The sequence below is a fragment of the Dipodomys spectabilis genome, unplaced genomic scaffold (genome assembly GCF_019054845.1).
Source record: "Dipodomys spectabilis isolate Male_0828 unplaced genomic scaffold, ASM1905484v1 ptg000477l, whole genome shotgun sequence".
In the NCBI taxonomy this organism is placed as follows: Eukaryota; Metazoa; Chordata; class Mammalia; order Rodentia; family Heteromyidae; genus Dipodomys; species Dipodomys spectabilis.
The window spans coordinates 1-14,422 of NW_024871154.1; the positions used below are offsets into that span (position 1 = coordinate 1).

The 14,422-nt window shown below is 44.2% G+C and overlaps 2 protein-coding genes across 2 annotated transcripts; one reads left to right on the forward strand and one right to left on the reverse strand.

Moving 5' to 3' along the window:
- Positions 1–1,034: 1,034 nt before the first annotated feature.
- On the forward strand, positions 1,035–4,729 carry LOC122098348 (keratin, type II cytoskeletal 2 oral-like; the record flags this gene model as incomplete). Its single annotated transcript, XM_042668727.1, has 6 exons — positions 1,035–1,142; positions 1,590–1,754; positions 1,854–1,979; positions 2,522–2,742; positions 3,889–3,923; positions 4,344–4,729. Coding segments are annotated over 6 exons (1,041 nt in total), but the record flags the coding sequence as incomplete, so codon positions are not given.
- Positions 4,730–10,639: 5,910 nt separating this feature from the next.
- LOC122098416 (ADP-ribosylation factor-like protein 2-binding protein) lies at positions 10,640–11,131 on the reverse strand. The gene has a single exon (XM_042668823.1). The coding sequence runs from the start codon at positions 11,129–11,131 to the stop codon at positions 10,640–10,642; it is 492 nt and encodes a 163-aa protein (XP_042524757.1).
- Positions 11,132–14,422: the final 3,291 nt, after the last annotated feature.

Below are 14,422 nucleotides of genomic sequence, written 5' to 3' on the forward strand. Positions count from 1 at the left end.
CCTCCTTTCTTCCTGTTCTCCTCCTCCCCCTCCCCCTCCCCTCCTCCATCTCCTCCTCCTCCTTTTCCTCCTCCTCCTCCTTCTGCTTCTTCTTCTTCCTCTTCCTCTTCTTTCTCTTCTTCCTCCCCCTCCCTCCTCTTTTCTCCCCTTTCCCTCCCCTTTCCTCCCCTTCTTCTCTGTCTTCTTCTTCTTTTGCCTCTTTTTCTGCTGTTGCTTCTTCTTCTTTCTTTCTCTTCTTCTTCTTCTTCTTCTTCTTCTTCTTCTTCTTCTTCTTCTTCTTCTTCTTCTTCTTCTTCTTCTTCTTCTTCTTCTTCTTCTTCTTCTTCTTCTTCTTCTTCTTCTTCTTCTTCTTTTCTTCTTTTTCTTCTTCCCCTTCCCTCTTTTTCCCTCCCCTTCCCTCCCCTTTCTTTCCCTTCCTCCCCTTCCTCCCTTTCTTCCCCTTCCTCCCCTTCCTCCCCTTCTTCCTGTCCTCCTCCTCCTCCTCCTCCTTCTTCTTCTTCTGCTGCTGCTTCTGCTTCTTCTTCTGCTTCTTCTTCTTCCTCTTCTTCCTCCCCTTCCCTCCTCTTCCTTCCCCTTCCCTCCTCTTTTCTCCCTTTCCCTCCCCCTTCCTCCCCTTCTTCTTCTCCATCTTCTTATTCTTTTGCATCTTCTTCTGCTGTTTCTTCTTCTTCTTCCTCCTCTTCTCTTCTTCTTCCTCCTCCTCCTCTTCTTCCTCCCCTTTCCTCCTGTTTCCTCCCCTTCCTCCCCTTCTCCTTCTCCTCCTTCTCCTTGTCCTCCTCCTCCTCCTTCTTCCTCTTCTTCCTCCCCTTCCCTCCCCTTTACTCACCTTTACTCCCCCTTCCTCCTCCTCCTCCTCCTCCTCTTCTTCTTCCTTTTTCCTCCTCCTCCTCCTTCTTCTCCCTCCTTCTTCTTTTTTAACAGGGAAGGTAAGAACCCACAATTAGAAGGTCTGGGGGAGGGACTAATAGGAAAGATGAAAGCTAGAAAGTTTTGTGGATCGGGAGGGAGCAGGAGGTCATTCCCTGGGTTTCTGACTTCTCTTTCAGGATGTAGATGCAGCTTACATGAACAAGGCTGAGCTGCAGGCTAAAGTGGACAGCCTGATAGATGAAATCAACTTCCTGAGGACCCTCTATGACATGGTGATTCCTTGGTTTGCTAAGCAGCAGAGAATCTCCGTTGACATCTTCTCAAGCATAGCTTTGGGGACTGACCTGGCCCATGGGGAGGGACTCTCCTTCCCTTAGCCCATTTTACTCCTCTAGTCTGGTATTACTAGCCTGTTACTTCATAATACTCTTCCCTCCTGTGCTCCCATGGAGACCTATACAAGCAGGCTCACTGGCTGATGTTTTCAAGTTGACAACCTGAGTATCTATGCAATTTCACTTTCTTCTAGCCTTCTAGACTTGCCATTCTTTAGATTGTAGCCAGGTCTGAAATGTAAGCTTATTTTTCTAATTGCCCCCATTCTTTAGCTCCCTCCTTGGGGGTAGGGGGGTATCTTTGCCAGTAGAGGGTTCGTTTTTAACCTCCTTTGGGAGGAGGATGGGAGACATTGTCTTAACGACCATCCATGTTCCCTGTAGGAGCTGTCCCAGATGCAGAATCATGTCAGCAACATGTCTGTGGTGGTGTCCATGGATAATAACCGCTGCCTGGACCTGGACAGCATCATAGCCGAGGTCCGTGCTCAGTATGAAGAGATCGCCCAGAGGAGCAAGGCGGAGGTTGAGGCCCTGTACCAGACTAAGGTGCAAATCCTTCTCTCAAGGTCATCAGGACCCAATGAGCTTTACCAAGAGTGTGCCAATTCTTTGCCAAGTCATGTTGATGAGTTTCTCCTCTGTTAGCTTGGGGAGCTGCAGACCACAGCTGGCAGGCATGGGGACGACCTACGAAGCACCAAGAATGAGATCATGGAGCTCAACATGATGACCCAGAGGCTGCGGGCAGAGATCGAGAATGTTAAGAAGCAGGTGGGTCTCGACTGAATGGAGTGATCCTGGTGAGCTTTTGAGCCTTGGGGAGGAGGAAGAGCACTGGCTGGGCTCCTCTGCCACGTGCTTTGTCTATCATTTCATGGTGTCAGACTCTGGGAGCTTCTGTTCTCCCAGATGGTCCTTCTGGAGGCTTGATTTCCTGGAATGCTTCCTTAAAGGAGAGATGGCTGCCCATTCTGCTCTCTCTAGCCCTCAAATACTCAGCTCTCAGCAGATTCTGCCTTCAGTGGAGCTCTTCGGCATAACTTTCACGACTGCTTTGTATCACAGGAATGACATGATCAGTAAGAGAGCTCCCAACAGCAAAGCATTCCTGTACTAGCTGAGTTAGAAGTCGATTTCAGTGGGCCAAGGATGTGTTTTTGCCCATTTCAACAGTGACTTGTTTTTTGAGCATGCTCCAATGGGATTTCTGAGGAAGAGGTAGGACGGATGCTGGATGGAGGAAGAGATCTCTTCTCAGGAGCAATGAGGTATTTGTTTCCTACCATAATTTATCTACCCTCTCTCTGTCCCAGAATGCCAACCTGCAGACATCCATTGCAGAAGCTGAGCAGCGTGGTGAGATGGTTCTCAAGGATGCCAATGCCAAGCTTCAAGACTTGCAGAGCGCCCTACAGCAGGCCAAAGATGACCTGGCTCATCTGCTGCATGACTATCAGGGGCTGATGAACATCAAGCTGGCCTTGGATGTGGAGATTGCCACCTACCGCAAGCTCCTGGAGGGTGAAGAGTACAGGTAAGGGGCCAAGGCCAGTATTCTCTAGATAAGATTGTGTGTGTGTGTGTGTGTGTGTGTGTGTGTGTGTGTGTGTGTGTGTGCATGTGTGCACGTGTGTGCACGTGCACAGGTCCTGGGGCTTTAACTCAGGCCCTGGGTGCTGTCCCTGCAATTCTTTTGCTTCAGGCTAACACTCTATCACTTGATTAGTTGGAGAGAATAGTCTCAGGAACTTTCCTGGTTGGCTTTCAGTCTGGATCCTCAGATCTCAGCTTTCTGAGTAGCTAGGATTACAGACACTGACACTTGCCTGTCAGATAATATTTTAAAATATCTTTGCTAATGACCTAAATGAACAAGTTGATAAGGAGAGGATTACCCAGACAACCAATGTCCAGGACTCTCCTGAATGACTGTTAAACGTTTAGGCTTCTAATCAGTCAGCATCATCTAATTCTCCAGTTTATCAGACTATCAATATTTAATTACAAACAATGTGCAATGTGTTAGGAAAAGGGCTTTGGGTTTATGATGTGTGTTATAGACTAGGGGTATCTACCTGAACTTTTGAAGCTGAAAATATTCTATACCTGTTCTGTCCAATACAGTACTCCATTAGCTGCTTGAACATTTGAAATATAGCTAATGCAACTAAGAAACTGGGAACTGTTTTTTTTTGGGGGGGCGGGAGAGGGGAAGATTTGAACTCAGGGCCTGGATGCTGTCTGTACCTAAGCCTTTTCACTCAAGACTGATACTCTACCACCTGAGCAACAGCTCCACTTCTGGCTTTTTGGTGGTTAATTAGAGATAAGAGGCTCATGACTTTCCTGCTCCAATTGGCTTTGAACCATGGTCCTCAGGTTTCAGCCTCCTGAGTAGATAGGCTTATAGGCATAAGTCACAGGCACCCAGGCTAATGCAAGAAATCTTTAAGATGAAGGGAAATAGGGCAGGAAGATGGAAAGATATAGTAATGAGAGTACCAGAAATCTCAACTCTGGATCATCCCTCTTTTCTGGGGAGATGGGAAAAGAGACTTGGAATAGTTTTCCTTCTCCCAGGAACTTGATGCCTCCTAGGGCACATGGGAAGATGTGACTCCCGAAGTTTTTGGTTATTGAACCACTGTAGAAATAACTCCCATATTGTATTCCTTTTCAGGATGTCTGGAGAGTACCTGAATTCTGTGAGCATCTGTAAGTAGCACATTCAAAACCTCCCTGGGCTGTAAAACGAACAGCTAGAAACATCCCTACTGACTGAGCTTCAGGGGAGAAAGCCTGATTCATCTAATGAAGTCACCTGACTGCAACCAGGGTGTTGGCCACTGACATCTTCTGTCCCCAGTATAGGCTGAACTATCTTTGGGGCCAAAACTTAAACCTTCCGCCCCCTGCCTCATGTTTGTAGGGTATGTCCTAAGTCGGAGAATCAGAAATTTCTGTGGGCACTTCTGGTTCCTGCTTTTGGACAAGGATGCCGGAGAACCAGGCTCACACTTCTTAGTTGCAAATTAAGGTCTTAGAGAAGCTGAGCTTTATCTAAGTCAAGCAGGGGACACTGGTCATTGATCTCCACCTTCTTTTCTCCTAATTTGAGTGTATGCTCTCTCGTAGCGGTGGTCAGCAATACCACCAGCACGAGCAGCAGCTCTGGAGGTTTCCGAGGAGTCAATGGCAGTAGCAGCAGTGGCTACAGAGGAGGAAGCAGCAGTGGCGGCACCAGAGGCAGCAGCGGTAGCAGCTATGGACAGGACAGGAGAAGTGGGGGCAGGGCTGGCATGAATAGCTACCAGAGCAGCAGCAGCAGCAGCGGCAGCAGCAGCAGCAGCAGCGGGACCAGGCTCGGCAGTGGAGGCAGCAGCTGTGTGAGCCAGCGTGGAGCGGGTTTTGGCTCTGCCTGCATCCAGACCTCAGTAGGCTACAAGTCTGCTTGTGGAGGCAATAGCAGTCACCACTTCTCCCAGATCACTACCAGCTCCAGCCAGCAGTGCCCCAAGTGATATCCCAGGCCAGCCCTCCACACCCACCTGCTTCCCTCCCAGCCTGCCTTGGCAGGTCCTACTCTGCTTGGCATGATCAGGTGCAGACATCTCAATTTCACTTTTCCTCAAGTTTCCTGGAGAAGGAGCTGAACTCTTAACTCCTCCATCTCCAAGTTTTTTCTAAGCCAAGGAAGTCTGGTTACTAGTCTGGGATTAGAAGCCCCTGTGATGGAACTCACTTTGGACAGCAGCACTTTAGTCCAAGCCCACCTTGCAGCCTGGCCATGTGCATTCTGGGAAAGGTTGGTTTAAAGATGGCATCTGCTCAAGATCTCCACCTGAGGGGAGCAGGGCAGAGGGTCAGTGCCATCTCCAGACTGTTGGCTCTTGGGGAGCCCTTCTTCAATCTGGGCATCATATCTTTATTCACCTCTGTCCCCTTTATCTCCTGGGTTGTGGAAATTCTGATAATGAGTATGTTGCACTTCCTTTTCTCAATAAATTGCACTAGATGTAAAAGTTGGTGTGTGACTCTTACTTAAAGACCAACCAGGCCCAAGAGTAGAGGGAAATCAGCTGTGGGTGGTGGTCTTCCAGAAGTCAGGAGTGAGTATAAAGGGCAGGGAATAGATGTGGTTTCTCCTTTACTCAATTGGTTGGGTTCTTATGCCAGAGTGTGCATGGTGTTAAAGTGGGAACCTTCCCACTCCCAAGGAATTCATCTCAACCATACTCTGCCCCCTCTCCAGGCCTCCATAATCCAATCTCAGAAGCAGAGAGACTGTAGCTTGTCAAGAGAATACATTCCACTGGGGCTTAATAACTTTGCTCTGTCTCTACCTAGCCAGAAAACAAATTCTCCTTCTGTAAACAGCTCCTGAGATCTAAGGGAGTCAATATAGCATCCTCTTTTTCCCCTATACAGATTCTAAGCCAATTAAAACAACAAACAAAAGAATGAACAAATGATGGGCTGGGGATGTAGTTCAGTGGTTGAGCCCTTAGCTTAGAGCAGTTATTCATGTGCTTAGCATGTATCAGGCCCTTAGTTTGATCTCTAGTAGTATTAACAAAGAAGAAGAGGAACTAAAAGTGCCATGCCTATGCACATTTGATCATAGAAAATAATATTTATTGAAATGAACTCCACAAAATGGAAACAAGAAGTTTTCTTCTTTGATTCTGTTTTCGTTTCCCTTTTGTCTTGTTTGCTCATGTATTTGTCTTTGGGAGAGTAAGGGGGTTACAGAAATAGAGGAACAATGGGTGAACCAATGCAGCAGCGGTTTTCACTAGGCACTATGTTGAAAATGAACTATGCAACTTGTGGGTGGGGATGGAAGGGAAAAACAGAGAGAGCAAGGGAAGGGGATGCACTGTCTGACAAGAAATGTACTCATTACTTGACTTAGGTAACTATTAACCCCCTGTATATCACCTTTATAGTAACAATAAAAAATAAGTTAAAAAAAGAAGAGGAATGAACAAACACAGATTCAATGTTTCCATTATTGTTGACATGAAGATACTAGAGAGGCTTTGGTAACATAGGTCTCTTATTACTGGATCTTAGGAATGGGCCAGATTCCCCATCTGGGTACAGGCAGCACAGGGCAGCACTGAAGGAGATCAGACTCCTCTCAGCACACAGAATAGCAAAATGTAAGATTGCTATGGTCAGCCAGACCCTGAGAGAGGAGGGCGAGACATTGCTCTGCACACAAGCCTCTTCCTTCAAAACACAGCTATCAGGAAAGAGAGGGTGAGCATGTTATGCTAATGTAGCTAACTCCAGCTGGATGAAAAATTAGAAATGGGGACAATGCTTGGCTACTCTTCTTCCAAAAATGGCTCAGCTGTTCTCAGAAAGTTGAAACCAAAACCCAGGAAGGGTGATGGAAATGAGGCAGCTATCAAGAGAAACAGGAAGGACATATTTAAGGAGATACTTAAGGTTTGTGTTCATTTTCCCATATCTTAAACCAATTCCAAGTGCTTGCATTTGGGTCTGGGAAGTTCTGGCTTGCACTTTATTCCAGATTATGTTTACTTTCAGAAGCGAGATAGGCCTGGATGAAGGAGGGTATCTGCACATCTGCTTTATGACTAAGGAGAATTCCACAGCCTGGACTCCATATATCTAAGCCCTAGATGGGTCTAAGCCCTAGATGGGCTGCAGTCCATCCTGTCTGATCTCCAGAATTTAGCAGCCCTGGTGTGAAGACTTGGAGAATATATTTTCAAGTTTAGTTTGAGAGGCCACAAATCCTTGCTCATCTTTTCAAGGGATATGAGCAGGAGCTATCTCCCTTCTAACTTTCACTACTTGCCTTTGGCGGAACTGTCTGGATAGTAGGAACAGAGGCAAGTAGTTTATGTACTGTTACTTTTACTGGCTTTTTAGTCAATTGCAAGAACCCACACCAAAAACCATGGACATACTTTGGGAGCCCTGTTCTATCTGATGCCTAACATAAAGAGAAGAAGCTGAGCACACTGGCTCAACAAAACTCACATTAGGAGCAGCAGGGTTTGGGAACAGTCACACTTCAGCCTCTGTGTGTGTGTATGTGTGTGTGTGTGTGTGTGTGTGTGTGTCCTGGTTTGAACTTGGTGCCTAGGTGCTGTCCCTGAGCTTTTTGTGCTCAAGGCTAGTGCTCTAGTATTTGAGCCACAACCCCATTTCTGGCTGTTTGTGGTTAATTGGAGACAAGAGTCTCATGGGATTTTCTGCCTGGGCTGATTTCAAATGATGATCCTCAGATCTCAGCTTTCTTAGTGTCTAGGATTACAGGCATGAGCCACCAGTGGCAGGTTACACTTCAAGTCTCTATCCATCTGTTTCATGTGAATAAAATCTCAGTCTCCAGTGCTATCTCAGGACCCCGCTGGGGGAGACCAGCTCAGTGAAAGTTGTGAGGTTAATTGAAGGGTGTTTAGAGATGGATAGAGAGAACAGAACTTCCTTCCTTGCAACAGGAAAGAACATTGGACTGTTCACATTCCAAGGCAGAGTTCAAAGCAGATTTCCTTTCCAACTGTTGTGAGGAGGGATGATGGAGGAGGGAACCAAATGAGGTAGTGAAAGACTGAAGGATACTTGAACTGGGGAAGAGAGTGAGCCCAGAAAGGCAGATTGGAGAGCAAGCTCGGAGCAGACCTGGGAAGGAAAAAGTGTCAGACAGCATGTAAGAAGGGCAAAGGAACAGAGTTCAGGTGCCCAGACTAAATCTAAGGAGAAGTCCTGGACTAGTACCATGTTCCATGTTATTTACACAGGCTGAGACCAGACTGTGTGTCAGTGGAACAGAACCACAGAAGCTTCTAGGGTGACGCATTGTGTCTGAGGATGAGCTAGGGGCTGGGGAAGATGGGGCCTTTAAAAGTTTGTGAGAGACTAGCAATTCTGAGATTTTTTTAGTCTTTGCAGAATCCTTCAAGTCCATTTCCCATTGGGAGAAAGAACTTGGGGACCATTTACTTTTCCAGGCAGTCAAAGTAGGTAGAGTAGTAGGGAGAGTAGGTATTGTTACCTGTGTGGAATGGTCACAGGGGGATAAGAGACTTCTCAGACTGATATTCTGAAATGCTACTGGTTCTGTCTTTAGAGCAACAACAACAAAAAGCACAAATCCATCTCCCAGTAGCCACTGCTCTGTATTTTCCATCCTTATTCTTTATTTTTTAATCCTTCATTCTTCTTCTTCTCCTTTCAAAGTTCGTTTTCTAGGTTATAGAAACAAAAATACTTATAGCAAAAATGCATAAAATTTAGCCAAATAAAAAAGATATGAACACACACCTATATATTTCATAAGGCATATAATCTATAATCTATACTGCTTTCCTAGCCTGATTTTTAGTGAGTCTATTATGCTGTTACTACTGTCTAGACACTGTGCCAGGCCCAAGGATGCAGGGAATACAAATAGTTTCTATACTCACAGAATTTACATATAAAGAGACCATCATTTTCTTTTTCAAGTGCAGACTCAAATTTTTATCGAAAAGACTTTAATTTAGAAAGTCAAACTAAAAGAATTAAAAATGGTAGTTTTCTTTCTTTTTCTTTTTTCTACAGCTATGGTGTGCATGTTTTCTGGTCAGTAATATTTTATTTAGTAAAAAGCTAGAGAAATGACCATTAGAGTTCCCTGCATCATCCTCTTACTGGAATTGTGCAAGAATAGTACACCACCATTTTTCAAAAGGGTACTGAACCCAGGGCCTTGCACATACTAGGCAAGTGCTCTACTACTGAGCTACATCCTCAGCCCTGCCCTAAGAAAAATTTCTACAGGAAGGCTAGATTTAAAACTGCAATTGGTCGGGTGCCGGTGGCTCACGCCTGTAATCCTAGCTACTCAGAAGGCTGAGATCTGAGGATCACAGTTCAAAGCCAGCCCAGGCAGGAAAGTCTGTGATACTCTTACCTCCAATAAACCACTAGAAACCCGGAAGTGGCCCTGTAGCTCAAGTGGTAGAGCACCAGCCTTGAGCTGAAGAGTGCAGGGACAGTGCCCACCCCCAGAGTTCAAGCCCCATGACCAAAAAAAATTGCAACTGAAACAATTGCAAGAGGAGAGAGCAAACTCTCTCCCCTTCAACCAAAAACCTAACAAATTGGTTTATACAGAAAAGATCTTAAACAAAGCTATACAAACACGTTTAATATGCTATAAGAAAAGGGCATTTCTGGGGCTGGGAATGTGGTTCAGTGATATAGTGTTTGCTTAGCCTCATGAAGTGCAGGGTTCTATTCCTCAGTACTACATAAACAGAAAAAGCCAGAAGTACAGCTAAGGCTCAAGTGGTAGAGTGCTAGCCTTGAGCAACAGAAGCTCAGGGACAATGGTTAGGCCCTGAATTCAAGGACTGTCAAAAATAAAAAAAGAAAAGGGCATTTGTTTCCATGTCTTTCTATTTGATACATAACATGTATCAATTGGTAAAACAGTGATTTCAATAAAAAAGCTTTTGTCTTCATAGAAGTATCAAGTAAAAAAGGCACACATTGTCTAATGCTTTGATATTTAAGTAGATGGTAATAAAAAAATCTGTATTTCCCCTAGTATTCATCTATATTGTTTTTAGAAATGGTGACAGTAAAAAAAAGCTTTTCTAGAAACATCTAGATGAGACCACAGAGGTTATGAAAATTCTTAGATTAGATCTACTGTATTTCCCTTAGTGTTTATCTATAAATTATTTTTTTTCAGAAATAGTGCTTAAGAAAAAAAGGGCTTTTCTAGAAACATCTATCATGAGATCACGTCTAGAGATTACATGAGGACAATGATAGAAATAACTACAAACCCAATACCAGAAGATGAATTTTCACTTGTAGCTTTTGGTTACAGACATCTCTTTCAGTGAATTCTTATCGCCAATACTTCCCAAACAAACTTAACAAAACACATCTCTCCCCTTCCCCCCCCCCCCCAAAAAAAAAAAACTATCCTGTTTATAAGTATCTCAGATAAACGCTTCTAATTAGTTAAAAACTCCATCCAGGAGGGCCCCTGGGATCAAATCACTTACCCATGTGATTTCTGTGAGCACAGAGGTTGGTACAAACCCTACCTATGGTACTTGGGACAGGTAGGGTTTGTAATGGTATTGCTTTCCATGGTATTAATACAGGAACTCGTATGCCAAAGATAAAGGGTCTCCTAAGCGGAATGGTAGTCAGATTCCTATTCAGGAAAGGTGGTTACTTTGGTGGCAGCACTAGGGTTTCTGAACATGGCAGTGCTTTAGGAGAAGGCCTCTGGAGGGTTAGGTCTACTGTCAATACTCAATATTGGTGAATAGCTGCAGGACAGGACCTATTCTTCCCAGATAGCCTTCTATCACCATGTAAAACAACATTATCCCAGCCTGTTGGGCCCACAACATCTAGAAAGCTCCCATTTCTGGAGGAGAGAGCTAGTGCCCAAAATCATTCTGGAAAGTTGGCTTGGTAGATGTTTTGCACAAAGAAGTCACCACTAAATCGCTGCTTAAGTCAAGGCCCCGGCCTTCCTTTTCTGCTCGGTAGTCCAGAAACATCTCTTTAAAGGCCAGAAAGTCTGTGAAGGTGAGCAGCATGTCCAGTATGTCACCAGTGATTTCTTCTTCATGGTATTTTAACGTTGCAGTGAAAGCTGCCATGTTAAACTTGGGAATCCGCTTCAGCATCTGCTCTTCAATGTATTTTTCTATGGAACAAAGATACTCACGAAAAATTGATGTGTAGGTGGTTTTATCCTCTTCCGAGTTTTCGAATTCCTGGTAGTATTTGTCCATGAAACTTTGCTGCAGTTCCTGGAACTTGGTATCCACAACTATGTCTTCTATGGATCCAACCACAGCATCAAATTCTGCATCAGATGCGGAAGAGGTGGACAGCGCGAAGATCTCTTCCTCTGCGGATTCCATCACATCTCCTGTTGCTGCCCCCTTTCTGGCATGGTGAGTAATCTTGGACCAACCTAGGCCCAGGCTGCTGCTTGCTCACAGTCCAGTGGAATCTGTGCCAATGCTAACCATGGCTCCATCTGCTCATCATCTCCAGTTTGGCCCCTGTTACTGACTTCTAGGTACCCCGCCCTGCAACTGGTCACCATGGTGAAGATCATCATTCTTAATGACTGCATAATATTTACTCATATGAATAACACATTTTGATGGGTATGCTATTTCTACTTTTGATGGGTATGCTATTTCTCCTTTCTTCTCCTAATAAACAACTTTGCAACGAACATAGTTGTTTCTGAACCCTCAATATGGAATTGCTGGGACACTTAAGAGTTTTAAGAAGTGATGTGAACTTTATTTGTGAGTACTAATACATACATTTACAATGTATGTATCAGACTTTTGTTTCTCCAGTTTTATGAATACCGTAGGGTTATTTTTGAGAGTTTTCATGGTCTTATTTTCCATGTATTTACTTTCTAATGAAGATGAGAATTATCAAAATGCATATGGCTAATTTTTACCCTCTGTGAATTGTCTCCATTTATTGTTTTTTGAATACTTTGTTCTTCTAAGTAATCAATGAGCAAAATTAGGTATTTGTGGTAAAATACCTTTAACATATCTTTTAAATGCAGATCTCCATGAGGGTAATATTATATCTAACTCTGGGGCAGAGATGTAGCTCAGTGGTACAGTGTTTGCTTAATATGCATTAGGCCCTGTGTGTGATCTCCAGCACGACAAAGCAAATCAAACTAAACAAAACCAAATAAAATTCTGCTACATGATCTTGTGGCTAACACATCCTGTTAACTACTTACAATAATCCATATAATAGGTCTGCTATTTAGACTAGATTTAGCTCGGATCTCCTTGAAGAGATGAAGATAAACTAGAACCTACCAGGGGAAGAGTGACCTGGATAGAGAGGGTTTGGCACACATGTCATATACCATGTGTGGACAGGACAGGGAAAACGTTCTTCAATGGAGTCTCATGACTTGAGTTCTACAACCTGAGCTTTCAATCTATCCATCTTGCTTCTTACTTTCCAGGGGTCTTGGTGTTGACTGATGCCTCTTCCTCTGGAATGTGGCCCCTTATACCAACCGTAGTTTCTAGTAACTCATTCAGCAGCAAATGTAATCTATCCTGGATTTTATATCAGGGCGAAGCTGCCATTCCTTTCCTTTTGCCTGTCTGAGGCAAGGGCTCCAATAGAGGTTCTTTGTTATCAGAGGCATTTCTTCCCCGCTAGCAGAGAATCTTTCCAGGAACACTCTTCAATGAAAGAAGCAGTCTTATCCAATGGCAGGTCACAGACTCTCAGTATCCAGAGTACTGGCTGAGTTCTTTGCTGCAGCTAACCCAACCATAAGCTGCTGTATTCTCTTCCTTACAAGTTGATCCTAAGCACAGTCCATAAACTTCCTGCACATAAATCTCAGTTTCAGAGACTTTTCCCTTGGAATCTGACCTGAGAGAGCATGTAAGAGCTGACTAGCTGGCTGCTAGACTGGGATTTAGGTTGGAGACTGCCTTTCTTCTGACAAGAGCTGGTTGCCTGGGGAAAGTGGAGAAGACTCTGGGATCCTTGAAGACCTGGAGGTAAAAGACCAGGAAAAGTGGGGGAGTTCTCCATACACATACAAGAATTTGTGGAGAAATTCTTCAGGGATTCTGGAAGTGTGGGATTCCCTGGCTTGTTGCGTCTGACTAGCAGTAAACTCTTGCCTGGATATTCAGAAAAGGCAACCCAGGGATGGGCAAATAGTGTTATGCTAACTCTGTTTTACCCAGTTCCCTTCTTGTCTGGACAATGTCCTGGAGCAGAATCTCTGAGAATCCCACTCCAGTGTCCCAGGTCTCTGAAGCAGTGACTCTTGGTTGACTGAGATAAGCTCCCACTTTCTCTGGCTGACTTCCTCCCATCCCCTGGGAAATTGGGGGAAATTAGTAAGCACAGGCACGGGGGCTCCTTTTGCACTGTTGTGACTACCATTGGGTTGTTTCAAGACAGGAAGCCTGTTTTATTAAAGGTGGGGTTACTCACAGTTAAGGTCACACAGTCTATGTTTGTCCATAAATTTATTTCATGTATATGTTTCCTCCCAAAACTGGTAATTGAGCCATAGGGCTTTAGCTGGCCAAATAATTCATATGGATCTTCTGAGAGCCTCACATAGAGCTCATTTAGCCTTCACAGTGATCTGATGAAGTAGATGTGATTGTTTTCACCTTCTAAAGAAAGAAAAGGGGGCACAGAGTGGTTAAAGTCACATTGTGTCAGAGGCCAGTTCAAAAGTTAGTACAGGGGTAATTGGGCCCAGAATTCATGTTTGTCACGCTCATGTGACACAAGTGTACCTTTGTTTCTTCATAATGGAGGCCTTTACTCAGAGGCCTTTGAGGCCCCATATCCCATCCACAAAGCCTTGCTCTGTCCTTGGTACTGAATTGGTCCAGAGAGCCAGGAGAATGGTTCTCTTTCTGGAACCTGACACTACCATGCCTCCCTCCAATCCAGCTTCTCCAAGTCCCTGCTTTATCTGCAGTTATTTTACATTTGGACTCACAGATTCCTGCCTAATATCAAAGTAAACATTTACTCCTAAACACCAACTTTAAAACAGGCCTAGCTTTGTCCCTTTTGTTGTGTGCTCCATATAAATCAATACCAGAAATTATGGTCTCAAAGTCTTTTTTTTTTTTTTTTGGGTCCGGTCGTGGGGCCTGAACTCTGGGCCTGGGCACTGTCCCTCAGCTCTTCAGCTCAAGGCTAGCACTCTACCACTTGAGCCACAGCGCCACTTCTGGCTTTTTTCTTTTTGCTTATGTGGTGCTGAGGAATTGAACCCAGGGCCTCATGCATGCAAGGCAAGCGCTCTACCACTGAGCCACCTTCCCAGTCCTCAAAGTCTTTATAGGTAATAAAACTTGAAAATATTAATGTTTTGTTGCTGGGGATAATCTGTAATGAGGAATTAGAGCATTTACTTTCTCTTTTTGATGTGAATTAATATATTTAACTTCCCTTATTACAGGGATGAGAGATATGAAAAATTCAAAAGTTAATCTTTTCTTGAATGAGGCTAGCTTCATGATGAGTGCCACTAAAAATTGGACACTCCAATAGGGAATGATTTAAAAAGTAATGATTATTCACTAATTTGGCAGTAGAAAGAATACCTTCCTTACAGGGATGTCACAAGGCATAAATATATATTGATTAAAGGCACTTTATGAAAT